This window comes from Crotalus tigris, unplaced genomic scaffold (assembly GCF_016545835.1).
Source record: "Crotalus tigris isolate CLP2741 ecotype Arizona unplaced genomic scaffold, ASM1654583v1 scf7180000021465.51407817327:1047546, whole genome shotgun sequence".
Classification (NCBI taxonomy): domain Eukaryota; kingdom Metazoa; phylum Chordata; class Lepidosauria; order Squamata; family Viperidae; genus Crotalus; species Crotalus tigris.
The window spans coordinates 446,661-461,667 of NW_024098522.1; the positions used below are offsets into that span (position 1 = coordinate 446,661).

General features: G+C 42.9%; 1 protein-coding gene and 1 long non-coding RNA gene across 3 annotated transcripts in view; one reads left to right on the top strand and one right to left on the bottom strand.

The window, feature by feature from the left end:
- FRAS1 (Fraser extracellular matrix complex subunit 1) overlaps positions 1–15,007 on the bottom strand; it is a 416,742-nt gene that overhangs the window by 224,662 nt on the left and 177,073 nt on the right. For both annotated transcript variants that reach the window (XM_039318704.1, XM_039318705.1), the window contains exons 11-13: positions 10,422–10,569; positions 8,109–8,252; positions 7,250–7,384 (exon numbers count right to left, since the gene is read on the bottom strand). In XM_039318704.1, coding sequence (XP_039174638.1) covers positions 7,250–7,384; positions 8,109–8,252; positions 10,422–10,569 — 427 coding nt within the window. The remainder of the gene's footprint in view (positions 1–7,249; positions 7,385–8,108; positions 8,253–10,421; positions 10,570–15,007) is intronic.
- On the top strand, positions 5,079–6,619 carry LOC120296747. Its single transcript, XR_005553565.1, has 3 exons — positions 5,079–5,205; positions 6,002–6,174; positions 6,479–6,619. It is a non-coding gene; the product is annotated as an uncharacterized LOC120296747 (long non-coding RNA).

Consider the following 15,007-nt stretch of genomic DNA (forward strand, 5'->3'; position numbering starts at 1 on the left):
GGTATCTGGGAACCAAATCAAAGGCAGTGTGGGAAGTCAGCCCCCCAGAGAAGGAAATATTAAAAGGGCAAAAAAATATATTTCCTCAAAAGGATTTTAAAAGCAGAAACCAACCCTGCCCCCAAGTCTCTCTGTCCCAAACAGAAGCCAGCTCTATACAAATGCAGATGTAAACCATCAGGAAAGTTGGAGCTACAAGCTTAGGAAGACAAAGATACCTAAAATCTGCATACCCCACCCAAACTCTAGGAGTCATTAGCCCCAGCACCAGGGAAGCAGGATATTACCCTTGGGACATAATAGGATTAACCCACCACCAACAAGAATACCAGAAAGGCACACCCAGACTCAGGTCAGAATACGTGACACAGGAAATACAAAGCCTGAAATAGAAACAGAAAATCATTTCAAACAAAAGGCTTCAGTGGGTATAAAAACCTACTCCCCACATGTGCTCAGCCCTTTTTCTCTCCTCTCTCCTGCCAGAACCATCTTTCTGTCTGGCTTTTCAATAAACTGCAACCTTCTTTCTAAAGCAGTCGTTTGTTGTTTATCCCCAGCTTGGATAAATCATGATGAAGACTTTATTTATTTATTTATTTATTTATTTATGAGACTTATATACCGCTTTAAGTGCAAGCACTCTCTAAGCGGTGTACACCAGTAGGCAATGTATATATATATTTACATTGCCCCCAACAATCTGGGTCCTCATTTTACCTACCCCGGAAGGATGGAAGGCTGAGTCAACCTTGAGCCGGTGAGATTTGAACCGCTGACCTGCTGAACACAGTCAGCTAAAGTGGCCTGCAGTACTGCACTCTAACTGCTGCGCCACCTCGACTTTTCTTTCAACACTGGCAGAGTTTTAAAGGCAGGTATCCGGGAAACAGATCAAAGGCAGTTTCTGGCCTTGTCGCCGTCACAAAGTGAGGCAGGGGATGGACCACAAAGGGAATGGCAAAGGATAAAGAGCGGGGATGTAGAAGATGTGCTTTGTGAGATATACTTGCTGGGAAAGAGTTCTTGCAAGTTGCAGGACCTAAATTGTGGAGCACCTGTATTCTGTAAAGAACAAAAGGGCGATGAGGTTTATGTGCCTGCTCAAATGCCAACCTTGATTGATTGACCGAATTGCAGAGTGTACAGTGTGCTCAATCCACAAGATTCTGGACGATGTATTTAAACAACAATAGCTGGCAACAGTGGAGAATATCTGTAGCTCGGGGTTGCTGAGTGGAACATTTGTTAAATGAGTTTTGCCCCATTTTATGACCCTTTTTGCCACATTTGTTAAGTGAATCACTGCAGCTGTTAAGTCAGCAACTCGGTCGCTAAGTGAATCTGGCTTCCGCATTGACTTTCTTGTCGCAAAAGGGGATTTTTGGGAAACAGCGATGGTCATAGATATGAATCAGTGGCCAAGCATCTGAATTTTGATCACATGATCCTGGGGATGCGGCAAAGATTGGGATTGTGAAAAACGATCGTTAAGTCACATTTTTCAACGCCGTTGTAACTTTGAACGGTGACTGAACGAACTGTTGTAAGTTGGGGACTACCTGAATATGCAACTCGTGGTTTGAGAAAGGGTCCGCAGCCTTGATTAAGAGACTCGCACCCCTAGCCTGTTGCAGCCCTGCCGAAGATGTGAGTCTCACTCTGTTGCTCAATTCTAAGATGTGAAGTTTTCTCTGTATCTGAACCCCATTTCTAAAGGCACCCATGGACTTCATGAATAATAATTGAGCGGTTAATGTTCCCTACAAATCTCCAGTTTCGCCTTTTTTTAATTAATTCACAGTTCTCTGAAAGAAATATCTGTCAGGGAAGAAAGAACCATAGCAAATTGGTTTGCGCAATCATCTTCATTTTAGAAGAAAGCCTGTGGGAACACAGGGAGAGGTGGAGGGAAGGAGAGAAAAACAGGTTAAGAAATGCCACAGAGTGGCTTCGGGTCATGGAAAAAGAATCTCCTTTGCAAGAGGAAACCTAATTGTAACCCAGGCTTTTCCTTATCCGCTTCTCTTGGTCAATCGACTGGTTCAATCTAAGCCTCAGTGGTCTGTCTGTCTGTCTGTCTGTCTGTCTGTCTGTCTGTCTATCATCTATCTACCTACCTACCTACCTATCCATCTATTCATCCGTCATCTATCATCCACTTATCTATCCATCCATCCATCATCTATCTACCTATCTATCTATGTATCCATCTATCCATCACCTATCTATCCATTCATCTATCCATCCATCATCTATATCTATCTACCTATCTATCCATCCACCCAACTATCTATCTATCCATCCATCCATCCATCATCTAATCTATCTACCTATCAATTCACCCATCATCTATCATCTAATCTATCTATCTACCGATCTATCCATTCATTATCTATCTATCTATCTATCTATCTATCTATCTATGCATCCATCCATCTATCCATCATCTATCTATCCATCCATCCATCTATCCATCCATCATCTATATCTACCTATCCATCCATCCATCCATCCACCCACCCAACTATCTATCCATCCATCCATCATCTAATCTATCTACCTATCCATTCATCCATCATCTATCATCTATTCTATCTACCGATCTATCCATTCATCATTTATCCATCCATCCATCCATCCATCCATCCATCCATCCATCATCTATCATCTAATCTGTCTATCTATCTATCCATTCATCATCTATCATCTAATCTAATCCAGGGCTTTTCAACCTTTTTATCGATTGTACCACTTTTAGGATATGGCAATATTCGAGTACCACCTAGCAAGGTGTCAAAAACTTGATGACCAAAAAAAAAAAAACCTGTTCAAAGTTGCAGATGTGGAAAGAAGGTTGCCTGTAATATCCCTTCCCTGTTTCAATGCCGGGAGTCTCTAGAGTTTTGATTACGTACTGAAATGTGGTGGAGGTCTCTTTGTTGGATAATATTTAATAATTATTTCCCAGAATTGCAGCGTTCTTAAAAAGTACGCGGGCGCTGGGTCAATTATCTTTTGTTTTCGCGCAACATCAAAAGGACTGGGCGGTGCTTAACCTTAGTTTGATCTGCTTCTTTGCTGTTTGGGCCTTAAGTCATAGAGCAGAACTTGGAAGAGAGAAAGGGGAATGTATGAGTTATGAGCCCTTTCTGAAACTCAGTGCTTTGTTGTTGCTTTTTGTTGCTGTGATGGAAAGGGCAACCAAGCAGAATTCAGCAAACTGCTGGAACTCCCCAGAGAAAAGATGAGAGGAAAAATTCCCACGCATACAAATTGGGATGCAGGGAGCTATAAAATCAGCAATAAAATGAAAGCGGTAGCTGTTTTCCAGATGACTGGAGGGAATCACAGGTTACATTTCAAAGAGGAGTAAGAAGCAGAAAACGTAAAAGACCGCAACGGAACCCAAGACATACAGGTAGTCCTCGACTTACGACCGCAATGGAGCCCGCCCATCATGTATGGCGCGACAGTCGTAAACTGGGTCACCCATGTGACCGACCCGATTTAACAGCCATTTTTTTTGTGGTGGGTGTTAAGCGAACCAATGGCTCTCCGTGGACCGCTTCTGCCAAAATCCAGATGTAACTTCCTGATTTTGGTGAAACTGTTGTAAAACGGGAGGATGCTGCAAAAGGTCTTAAATGGAGGTTGTTTGCCAGGTGCCCAACGTGCAGTCATGTGACTACAGGAGAGCTGTGTCGGCCGTTAGAACTTTGAGACCAGGTCATAAGTAGCCCCGGGGAGGTCCGTCGTAACTTTGAGCAGTTGCTAAGCGACCGATTGTAAGTCAAGGACTACCTGCCGCCTCATCAAAGAGCCCTTCTTTTTAATATATGGAAACTGAACTATACATATATGAACTACAAACCCCTCACAACCTGAACATAAGCCTTTTCAGTTCCTCCCCTTGATACTCGTTACAGGGCACTGCACGACAAATCAAGTATGCACAGAGACAGTTGATTCCCTTGTGTCATCACTCTGCTAGGCACATAAATCCCGCAGGTGTTGTCTTATGTCTAAGGATATTTACCCATGTAGTAGGGCCATATTACTATTATCCTGCTTATCTGTTCCACTGTCTTCTCTTATTGATATAATTATTATGATTATTTTGATAGTATGATTATGATTATTTTTAATGTTTTGCATGAACACCAAGAGCTTATGAACAGAGACAAATTCCTTCACACTTGGCCAATAAACTATTCTCTCCTCTCCTCTCCTTTCTCCTCTCCTCTCCTCTATTCTATTTATTCTCATTCTATTCTATTTATTCTCATTCTATTCTATTCCTAATAATTCTTTATTCTATTCCTAATAATTCTTTATTCTATTCCTAATAATTCTCTGTTCTATTCTATTCTATTCTATTCTATTTTAATTATTCTCATTCTATTCTATTCCTAATAATTCTTTATTCTATTCCTAATAATTCTTTATTCTATTCCTAATAATTCTCTGTTCTGTTCTGTTCTGTTCTGTTCTATTTTATTCTAATTATTCTCATTCTATTCTATTCCTAATGATTATTCTATTCTATTCTATTCTATTCTATTCTATTCTATTCTATTCTATTCTATTCTATTCTATTCTACTCTACTCTACTCTACTCTACTCTACTCTACTCTACTCTACTCTTTCTATTCTATTCCTGTTCTTCATTTTCCTTCAGGTTACTTTAGTTCGGTGCACAAGTGCCAAGCTGACATCTGCTCTCTGGCTTTGCATCCTGAAGGTTAATTCGTGCATCATGCAAATTGCCACAGAAGCAGCAGATGGAATCCTTGTTCTCATTTTCTAAGTGCTATGGATACTTCACATTACGGTTTCAAAGGCAGCGAAATATTTCCTAAAAGGGAAGCTTCCCAAACGAAAGGAGATTCCTGGAAAAGCCTGGCCAGTTTTGCTAGACAGCTGTCCTAAAGATGCTGGCTTCTCTGTGAATCGTAACTTCTCAATCAGCCAGCCTTAACGGCCTCTACGCCTAATTATAGTCTTTAAGGAGACACTAAGGGAAAATGATTTGGCAGATGGGCAGCCCGCTTCTCATTCTTCCTGCAGTGAACATTTGGTACTGGACCTGAAAATGTTTAGGTAGAAGTGTAGAACTTTAAGTCCAGAGGGAAGCAAGAAAATTATTCAGCACAGAATTGCAGAAGTCCCAACTACATGCAAGTCACCTGCTTTTTCTTACAGGTAATTCTTGACAGTAGAGCAGAGTAGAGTAGAGTAGAGTAGAGTAGAGTAGAGTAGAGTAGAGTAGAAAAGGAATAGAATAGAATGGAATGGAACAGAACAGAACAGAACAGAATAGAAATAAGAGTTATTAGGAATAGAATAGAATAGAATAGAATAGAATAGAATAGAATAGAATAGAATAGAATAGAATAGAATAGAATTAAGAGTTATTAGGAATAGAATAGAATAGAATAGAATAGAATAGAATAGAATAGAATAGAATAGAATAGAATAGAATAGAATCTTAGAGGTCTTCTAGTCCAACCCCTTGCTCAGGCAGGAATCCCTACATCAGAAGCAACGGATGGAAACTAACCAAGGAGAGAAGCAACCTAGAACTAAGGAGAAACTTCCTAACAGCCAGAACAATTAACCAGTGGAACAACCTGCCTCCAGAAGTGGTGAATGCTCCAACACTGGAAGTTTTTAAGAAGAGATTGGACAGCCATTTGTCCGAAATGGTATAGGGTTTCTTGCCTGAGCAGGGGGTTGAACTAGATGACCTTCAAGGTCCCTTCCAACTTTATTATTATTATTGCTGTTGTTGTTATTGTTACTATTATTATTATTATATAAATGGCTGTCCAGTCTCTTCTTAAAAACCTCCAGTGTTTACTAAAATTATTATTAAAAAAAGGAATTGACAAACATGGGACAGTATCGTGCACAATATGAAAAATGAGCAAATCTGAACTTGATTTGACAAGAGCTTTCACTGTTTTCTGATCTGTTTTCTGTCTCCTGTTGTGTGCAGGTATAAACCTCGGCTTCTTTATCTTTCCCCCCCTCTCCCCTCAGCCCAAACGCATCTGAAATTCCTAGGATGCCAGAAGCCTTCAGTGAAAATGAGTTATGTCTGCTCAAGCTCTTGCAAGCTTTTGCAAACTCAAGCCAAAAGAATTTGGGTCAGCCCAGCGAAAGGCCAGGGTGAGTCCACTGTTCAAATGCAAGGAGACCAAATCTAATCTTTTAGCAAGGCTGATAAAGCGGCTGGCGCTAAACGAAATGATGAACGGTGGGGTCCCTAACACCTACCCCGCCCACACTCTCTTTTTCTCTTGGCTGGTTTTTAGTAGCACTGGATAGCTTTGGAATAATTTTAAAGAGGCTAGCACTGACTTGATCTGGGCTTTCAAAAAGGTTCTTTCCTTTAATGGAAATCAGTTTGGTACTAATTAACTTTTTTTCCCACATCTAAATTAACTAATTAATTTTCTTTTCATCCCCTCAGGATGAAAAGAATGCTACAGGGCATTGCATGCCAAAACAAAGGAGACCCAGAGAAAGTTTTTATCCTTGTGTCATCACTCTACTGAACAGTATATTAACCCATGTAGTATGGTTGTATTACTTTTATCCGTCTCACTTGTTCCACTACCTTCTCTTATTGGTATCATTATTATTGTTTTGATATTATGATTATTACTGATATCATTACTATGATTATTATTGTTTTGATATTATGATTATTATTGATATCATTATTATGATTATTATTGTTTTGATATTATGATTATTATTACTTTGTTGTTTTGCATGTGCACTCAGAGCTTATGCACCAGAGATAAATTCCTTGTGTGCCTTTAACACTTGGCTAATAAAGTATTGTATTAATTCTATATTCTATTCTCTCTTCTCTTCTTCTCTTCTGTTCTACCCTGCCTTGCCCTATTCTATTCTATTCTATTCTATTCTATTCTATTCTATTCTATTCTATTCTATTCTATTCTATTCCATTCCATTCCATTCCATCCTATCCTATCCTATCCTATAGAGAATTTAGGGCAAGGTACAGGTGAGATAGGCTGGTTTTATTAACCACTTTATGTCAAGCCAGATATAGAAGCCCCAACATTGTGCTAAGAATTTAATAAGGAAGCATGTGGACTTTTACATTATCTTTTCTTGCAATTTCATTCATTGTTATTCAACCTCTCTTTTACCCTATGTTTCTGTTCAGAGATGGGTAGAGTTCAGATTACCTAACACAGGTATTTCTTACCTGTGCACTGGAGAGGACCCGGGAAAAACCCTTTCCCGCATGACGTCACGCATTGGGCATCCTTCAAATGCAGCAAAGCTTGGCATGAAGTACATCCAAATTTATTAGTACAAGTCGAGCACATCTCTTTACAAGCTGCCCGAGGCAGGGAAGGAAATAAAAAACAGACAAAAAGAAGATTGTAAAGAACTGAGTTGGATTTGATTTTCTCGGAGTCAGATCTTTGGGATTCATGACGCAACTTCGCAGTTACTGATCAGGGATTTCAAACAACCCCCAGGTATTAGCAATGGTTAAAAAAAAAAAGATAATTTATTGCTGACAACCCAAGTGTATATTGAAGATTGGTACAGTACACTGGTCTATGACTGCAATAAACATTGATTTAACTCAGTGTTTCTCAACCTTGACAATTTTAAGGCATGTGGACTTCAACTCCCAGAATTCCACAGCCAGCAATGCTGGCTGTGGAATTCTGGGAGTTGAAGTCCACATGCCTTAAAATTGTCAAGGTTGAGAAACACTGATTTAACTGAAGTTAGACAATCAGTTACTGTTGCCATTCTATCAAGCTTTCGTGAGGATTCGTCTTCCTGATTATGCTGTTTGTTTTAAATATTTTATTCTGGGCTTTAATATTCTCCATGTATTGCTAAGTTTATTGTTTTGCACTGTCTTGGGGAACTCCGTTAGAGGAGAAAGAGAGCAATAAAAGGGCATTTTAGAAAGACACAAATCTTCAGAATAATCTTATCGACTTTAACACTCAGAAGCCATGGGCATTTTTTGAAATGTCTGAGCATCATCTACAAAACAAAAAAGCTTCAATATCGCACAGCAAGATGGAGGATAATCTTACCTACGCAAAGGCCAGCATCTGGATAGAAGCCGGCCCCACAGCTGTCAACGCAACGCCCCTTCAGTAGAAACTTGGTGGCATCTCGGCAGGCATCACAGTGATCAAATGCCTGGTTGCAGGTCAAGCAATCAGGATGGCAGTGACCTGTCATGAAAACGAGACAACTTTATTTGCAGTGAGGAAGTGCAGGGTGGGCTCACCTGCTCAGGTAGAAGGATGCTTCTGCTACATGATAAAAAAACAAAAAACAAAAAACAAGCAAGCCTCTTCTCTACCAGGTCAGAGCCCGGTTGAAATTTATGATGATTGTATTATGATTATGATCATGATTTATCACTTGTTGCTTGTTTGTACACTGAGAGCCTCTGCACCAGAGACAAATTCCTTCTGTGTCCAATCACACTTGGTCAATAATGAATTCTATTCTATTCTATTCTATTCTATTCTATTCTATTCTATTCTAGTCTAGTCTAGTCTAGTCTAGTCTAGTCTAGTCCAGTCCAGTCTGTTCTGTTCTGTTCTGTTCTACTCTATTCTATTGTTTTGTTCCGTTCTGTTGTTAAACTTGTACTTACACAATCCACAGATATATAGTTAGAGGTTCTTGAGCAGGGGTCTTCAAACTCGGCCCTTTTATGACTCATGGATTTCAACTCCCAGAATTCCTCAGCCAGCGTGCCTGGCTGAGGAATTCTGGGAGTTGAAGTCCGTAAGTTGTAAAAGGGCCGAGTTTGAAGACCCCTGTCCTTGAGCATACTGTCCCTTAGAAGGGGCTGAGTACAAGCAGTCCATGTCTTAAGCAGGTTTTCTGTAGAGTACCGTGAAAAGTAAGACTGGACTGGAGAGTTCTCAAATTAAGGTTACCTCTGCTCAGAACATACCTGTAGCAGGTAAGCTGATTTGATCTACAGCTTCCAGCTGCAATCAACTACCAGAATTACTGTAAGGCTTACTTCCAGAACCAATAAAGGAGAATATTTGTAGCTCAGGGGTTGAAATGAGGGGTCTTTGGTGCTCTCTGAACTTGCTTGTTTTCTTGCAGACGTTTCATTACCCAAACTAGGTAACATCATCAGTGCTAGTCCTAGCAATACACTGATGATGCTACTTAGTTTGGGTAACACAACATCTGCAAGAAAACAAGCAAGCTCAGAGAGCACCAAGGACCCGCTACTTATAGAAACAATATAGCAAACAAAGTCTCAGGCCCAAGCCCCAGTGATAACACAGGGAGATCCACTCAAATCCAGTTCTGCATTCGCTTACACTTAATAGACAGAATCTTGCCAGGCTAAAGTTATAACCTTCCAAACTAACAGACGTACCCTATTTCAGCGTGTGGTTACTCTGAACCTTTTTCTCACCCCACCACCCAATTCAGGACTGCCCCTTGTCTTGGACCCCTCTCTGGAATTAAGGAGAAACTCCCTGACACTGAGGACAATCAACCAGTGGAGCAGCTTACCCCCAGAAATCGTGGGCACTCCATCAGCAGAGATTTTTAAGAAGAGACTAGACCAGTGGTTCTCAACCTTTTTATACGGCGCCCCCGGTCATAAGCAGGCGGCGCGCATGCGCGGCGCTACCCCCTGCGCGGCACGCATGCGTGGTGGCGCCCCCTGCGCAGCGCGCATGCACGGCGGCGCCCCCTGCACGGCACGCAAGCGCAGCGCTGCCTCCTGCACCGCCCCCTGCGCGGCGCGCATGCGCAGCGTCGCCCCCTGCGCAGCGTGCATGCGCAGTGGCGCCCCCATGTGCCACCCCTGCGCGGCGCGCATGCGCGGCGCACCCCCTGCGCTGGCTGACAAAAAAAATGGTGGATCACGTTGTTTGGCGACCCCCGTGAAATGGTCGTTCGACCCCAAATGGGGTCGCGACCCACAGGTTGAGAATTGCTGGACTAGACATTCACCTGTCTGAGATGGTGTAGGTTTTCCTGCTTGAGCAGGGAGCTGGACTAGAAGACCTCCAAGGTCCCTTCCAGCTCTATTCTACATGCTACCTTCCCCCTGGGAAGCCACGACGCCTCTGTCAATATCCCCCCCTTTCTCCTTCATCTTTCCATTCCATCCCAAGAAGTGGAGTATATCTCCTTGAAGTCAAGCTTGAGCTCTGGGATCCTCATGGATACGTCTCTTTAATTTTCTTGGCTGGGGAATTCTGGGAGTTGAAGTCCACAGATCTTACAGTTGTAAGGTGGGACACCCGTGCTTTAAACCAAATGCTTTTAAACGTAAAGACCCTCTTCTGAGTTAAGAGAATAAACAAGTTAAGACTAGACATCTGAAGAGCAAACCATTGTTTTGCAAATACCTGGCTTGCATTGAGGGCAACACTCTCCTTGTACGGCAACAGGCACACTTCCTGGGGCACAAGTTGGACAAGACCGAGAATAGCAGATTACTTTAGAGTCCAAACACTCGCATTCACGGCACAGGCCTTCTTTCCATTTTTCACCACTCTGCATGAGAAAACAATAAAGGTTGGGATATATTTCACAGTTTTCCAATCCAATTAACTATTATTCAGCCTTCTGAGCAGCAAGAAGCAGCGTAGAGCTTCACTTTTTCATTTTCTTGTTTTTTTTTAAAGTTCCTCACAACCACCCAGCAAAGATCATGCTGAGAAATGACAGCAGGCCCAACGTCCTGGCTGATTTTGGATCTGAAATTACACATTTCACCAATCTATATCAGAAATTTGTATGCTGTTGCTTTTACAGATGGGTGCGTCTGTACTTGCACACACAGGCACACGCACGCATAAGCATACTTTGTTCTTTATTATGAAGTTTGACGGATAAACTATTTAAATAACTATTTTAAACAAAAAAGCCCTATTCGTTGAAGCCACCACACTACATTTGCTCTCTGTTTAGAGTTCTCTTTCAACAGTTGAACTGCAATGAGTAAACACATTTATAATACCCACTTGCAGAAGGCCAGGAGTACTTCTGAAAGCCGTTGAAACAGTAATTACGGGGCTTTTGGTTGGAGAGATAGTTGTGCAACTGATTACATACCTTAATGGGAGTAAGTTTCACTGAGCTAAGTGGGGCTTAAGCAGAGATAAATAACTGTAAACTCAGGCTGGCGATGCCTCAGAAAACACGAAACTCCCAACAACCTTCTCCTTTGGGAAGGACATTAAATCATACGAACACAAAAATTTGGCCAGCCAACATCCCAAAGATGCTTTTTCAGGAGGCAACTGGACTTTCTTGTTTTTCTTTGAAGACATTTTATTTCTCATCCAAGAAGCTTCTTCAGCTCTGACTGGATGGTGGGAAATGGAAGGGTTTATGGTCATTTGCATTCTTTTAGAGAGTCGTTCCATAAGAAAGGCTGAGCGCCAAAGAATTGAGGCCTTTGAACTATGGTGTTGGAGAAGACTCCTGTGAGTCCCCTGGACTGCAAGGCGATCCAACTGGTCAGTCCTAGAGGAGATCAACCCCGACTGCTCTTTAGAAGGCCAGATCCTGAAGTGGAAACTCAAGTATTTTGGCCACCTAATGAGAAGGAAGAACTCCCTGGAGAAGAGCCTGATGCTGGGAAAGATTGAGGGCAATAGAAGAAGGAGACGACAGAGAATGAGGTGGAACTGCCGAAACAATTGTGCTGTAGACTGGAGATAGATGGTGTCATATTCCCCCCCACCCCACCCTCTGTTGAGAGAGGACTGTTCAATTTTGACCCCTCTTCCAAACCAGCGGTCCTCTCTGTCCAAAATGTGGACTTTGCTGTCTTCGAAAGAGTGGCCGTTGGCTTCTAAAAGCAGATGGACTGCTGAATCTAGTCCTGATGGGTTTGTTCTCCTATGTTTCGCTTTCTTTGAAGCAAAACGTCTTCAAAGAAAAACAAGAAAGTCCAGTTGCCTCCTGAAAAAGCATCTTTGGGACAACTAAGACCTGGATGGCTGAGAATCTCCACAGACATTTTGCCCTCCAACCAGCCAGGATGTAACCCAGCATTAGTATATCAAGGCTAGGAAATAGCACTCTTAGCTTCTGTTCCAAAGGGAGGAAATTAGAGGCCGTCCTCGACTTACAGCCATTCGTTTAGTGACTATTTGAAGTTACACCAGCACTGACAAGAATTACGACCAGTTCTAATAGTTATGACCGCCATATTATCTCCACGGTTATGGGATTAAAATTTGGGCATTCGGCAACCCAAGTATGTATTTACAATGGCCCAGGATCCCAGGGTCCTGGGATCACTTTTTTTGACGTTCTCAGCCAGCTTCTGGCAAGCACAATCAATGGGGGAAACTGGATTTGCTTAATGACCGTGTGATTTACTTAACAACTACAGTGGTTGGCTTAACAACCGGGGCCAAAAAGTCATAAAACTGAGCACAACTCAACCGCCTTGTTTAACAATGGAAATTCTGATCCCAGGACTAACCATATACTCAACCTGCAGGCAAGTAACCTTATTTAACCAAAGCATTTCTATCACAATAGCTCCACATTTTACACCCAAAAACAATCTCTCCCAACTACTAAGTGGTCTTTTGCTGAACGCAGAAGAATGAGCCAAACAGGCCAGAAGAGGCAATCTCTGTTTTCTCAAGTTAATGGATAAGGGTCTCCTTTCTTGAAATAGATCGATTTCACGGTTTCTTCCTCTAGAACAGGGGTAGGCAACCTTGGCTCTTTTATGACTCGTGGACTTCAACTCCCAGAATTTCTGAGCCAGCATGGCTCAGCTTGGAAACTCTCCCTTTCCCCTCAGCCTGGCTGGCTCAGGAATTCTGGGAGTTGAAGTCCACGAGTCATAAAAGAGCCAAGGTTACCTATCTCTGGCCTGGGCCTAGGCCGCTTTATGACTCGTGGACTTCAACTCCCAGAATTCCTGAGGCAGAATGGCTCAGCTTGGAAACTCTCCCTTTCCCCTCAGCCTGGCTGGCTCAGGAATTCTGGGAGTTGAAATCCACGAGTCATAAAAGAGCCAAGGTTGCCTACCCCTGCTCTAGAAGTTACTGCCTGATCCGATCCGAAGGAATGAAGATGGATGGGAAGCCATCTACATTCAGTAGACCCCTGACTGAAGGAGGACAAAGCAGGAGCAGAGATGAGACAAGTGGCCTCTTTCATGAGGCCTGAAAGAATTCCTCTAAGGCAGTGTTTCCCAAACTTGACAATTTTAAGGCATGAGGACTTCAACTCCCAGAATTCCACAGCCAGCAATGCTGGCTGTGGAATTCTGGGAGTTGAAGTCCCCATGCCTTAAAATTGTCAAGTTTGGGAAACACTGCTCTAAGGCAGGGGTAGGCAACCTGGGCTCTTTTATGATTCGTGGACTTCAACTCCCAGAATTCCTGAGCCAGCATGGCTCAGCTTGGAAACCTCTCCCTTTCCCCTCAGCATGGTTGGCTCAGGAATTCTGGGAGTTGAAGTCCATGAGTTAGAAAAGAGCCAAGGTTGCCTACCCCTCCTCTAAGAACAGGTAAAAGGTTTCCCCTGTCCATCATGTCCAACTCCGGTGGGGGGCAGGGCTCATCTCCGTTTCTTAGCTGAGGGAACCAGTGTGGTCCAAAGATCTTTCAGTGGCCACGTGGCCAGCATGGCGATGTGCTGAAATGGATGGAACATTGCTACCGTCCCACTGAAGTGGTACCTATTTATCTACTCGCATTTGCAGGGCTTTCGAACTGCAGAAGCTGAGGCAAGAACACGAGCTCAACCGACTGCAACCCGGGCTGTCAGCTTCCCAGCTGACAAGCTCAGGGTCTTTAACCGCTGAGCCGTCACAGACCCATTCAAGAACACGACACAATTGTTCTCAGCACTGACAAGCTAACGTCCTTTTGCCTAATGTGAGGTTTGAACTACCGCAAGGAAAATGCTGTATTTCCAGAGTGTCTCCATCCATTAAGCTTCTCCTGTTCCCAAGCTCAACCCAAGGACCTCAAGAGAGCAATTTTATAGCTGTGGAACCTCTTTGAAAGGCAAGGTCACGGCTATCTACAAAGAATGGCAGCATGCACAACACAACGTGTCAGGACTTGGACAGATTACGATGGCAAGCCCTGGCTACTAGAAACACACACACACAAAAAAAAACCCGTTGTCTCAGCAACACTCAGAAATTTTTGTAAGAGCTTCTGGAGCAGAGGTCCCCAACCTTTTGGGCACCAGGGACCGGTTCTGTGGAGAAAGGTTTTCAACGGACTGGAGAGTGCGTGGTTTTGTGTGTTGCCTGCATCCCATAGATGCTGCTTTGCTTGTTTGTACGGACCGGTTGCTGGCATGCCACGGCCCAGTACCGGTCCACAAGCTGGGGGTTGGGGACCCCTGTTCTAGAGAACTCATTCTATCTCCTAAAGGACAATCAGCCAATGATTGACAGCTACTGATGTGGGGGCTAACTACATGGGAAGAAACAACAGAAAAGAATATTTGTATCTCAGGGTTGAACTGTGGGGTCCTTGGTGCTGTCTGAGCTTGGTTGTTTCCATGCAGATGTTTCATTACCAAACTAGGTAACATCATCAGTGCTAGGATGAAGTTGTTGTCAAATCTATGCAACTTAAAGAGCCACATACTTTGGCCAGGGCAGTCTTGGAACGATGAGCATCAACACGCCATTCAGCTTTCTTTGGCTGTACTCACCCAAAACGCTTAGCTTAAATTGATCTATTTTTCAATGCAGACCTAGGCTGCACCAACAGAGGGATACTATCAAGGTCATGTGAAGTTTTAGTACCACTTTATACTGCAATGCTAAGACCACACTTGGAATACTATATACAGTTTTGGTCACCCCAATATAAAAAAGATAGTGAGACTCTAAAATAGGCATGTCAAACTGCCGGCCCACAGGCTGGATGCATCATATTAAAACCGCGCCCACCCCATTGCTGGCAATGGGGAAAAAGTCACGATACGCCGCGTG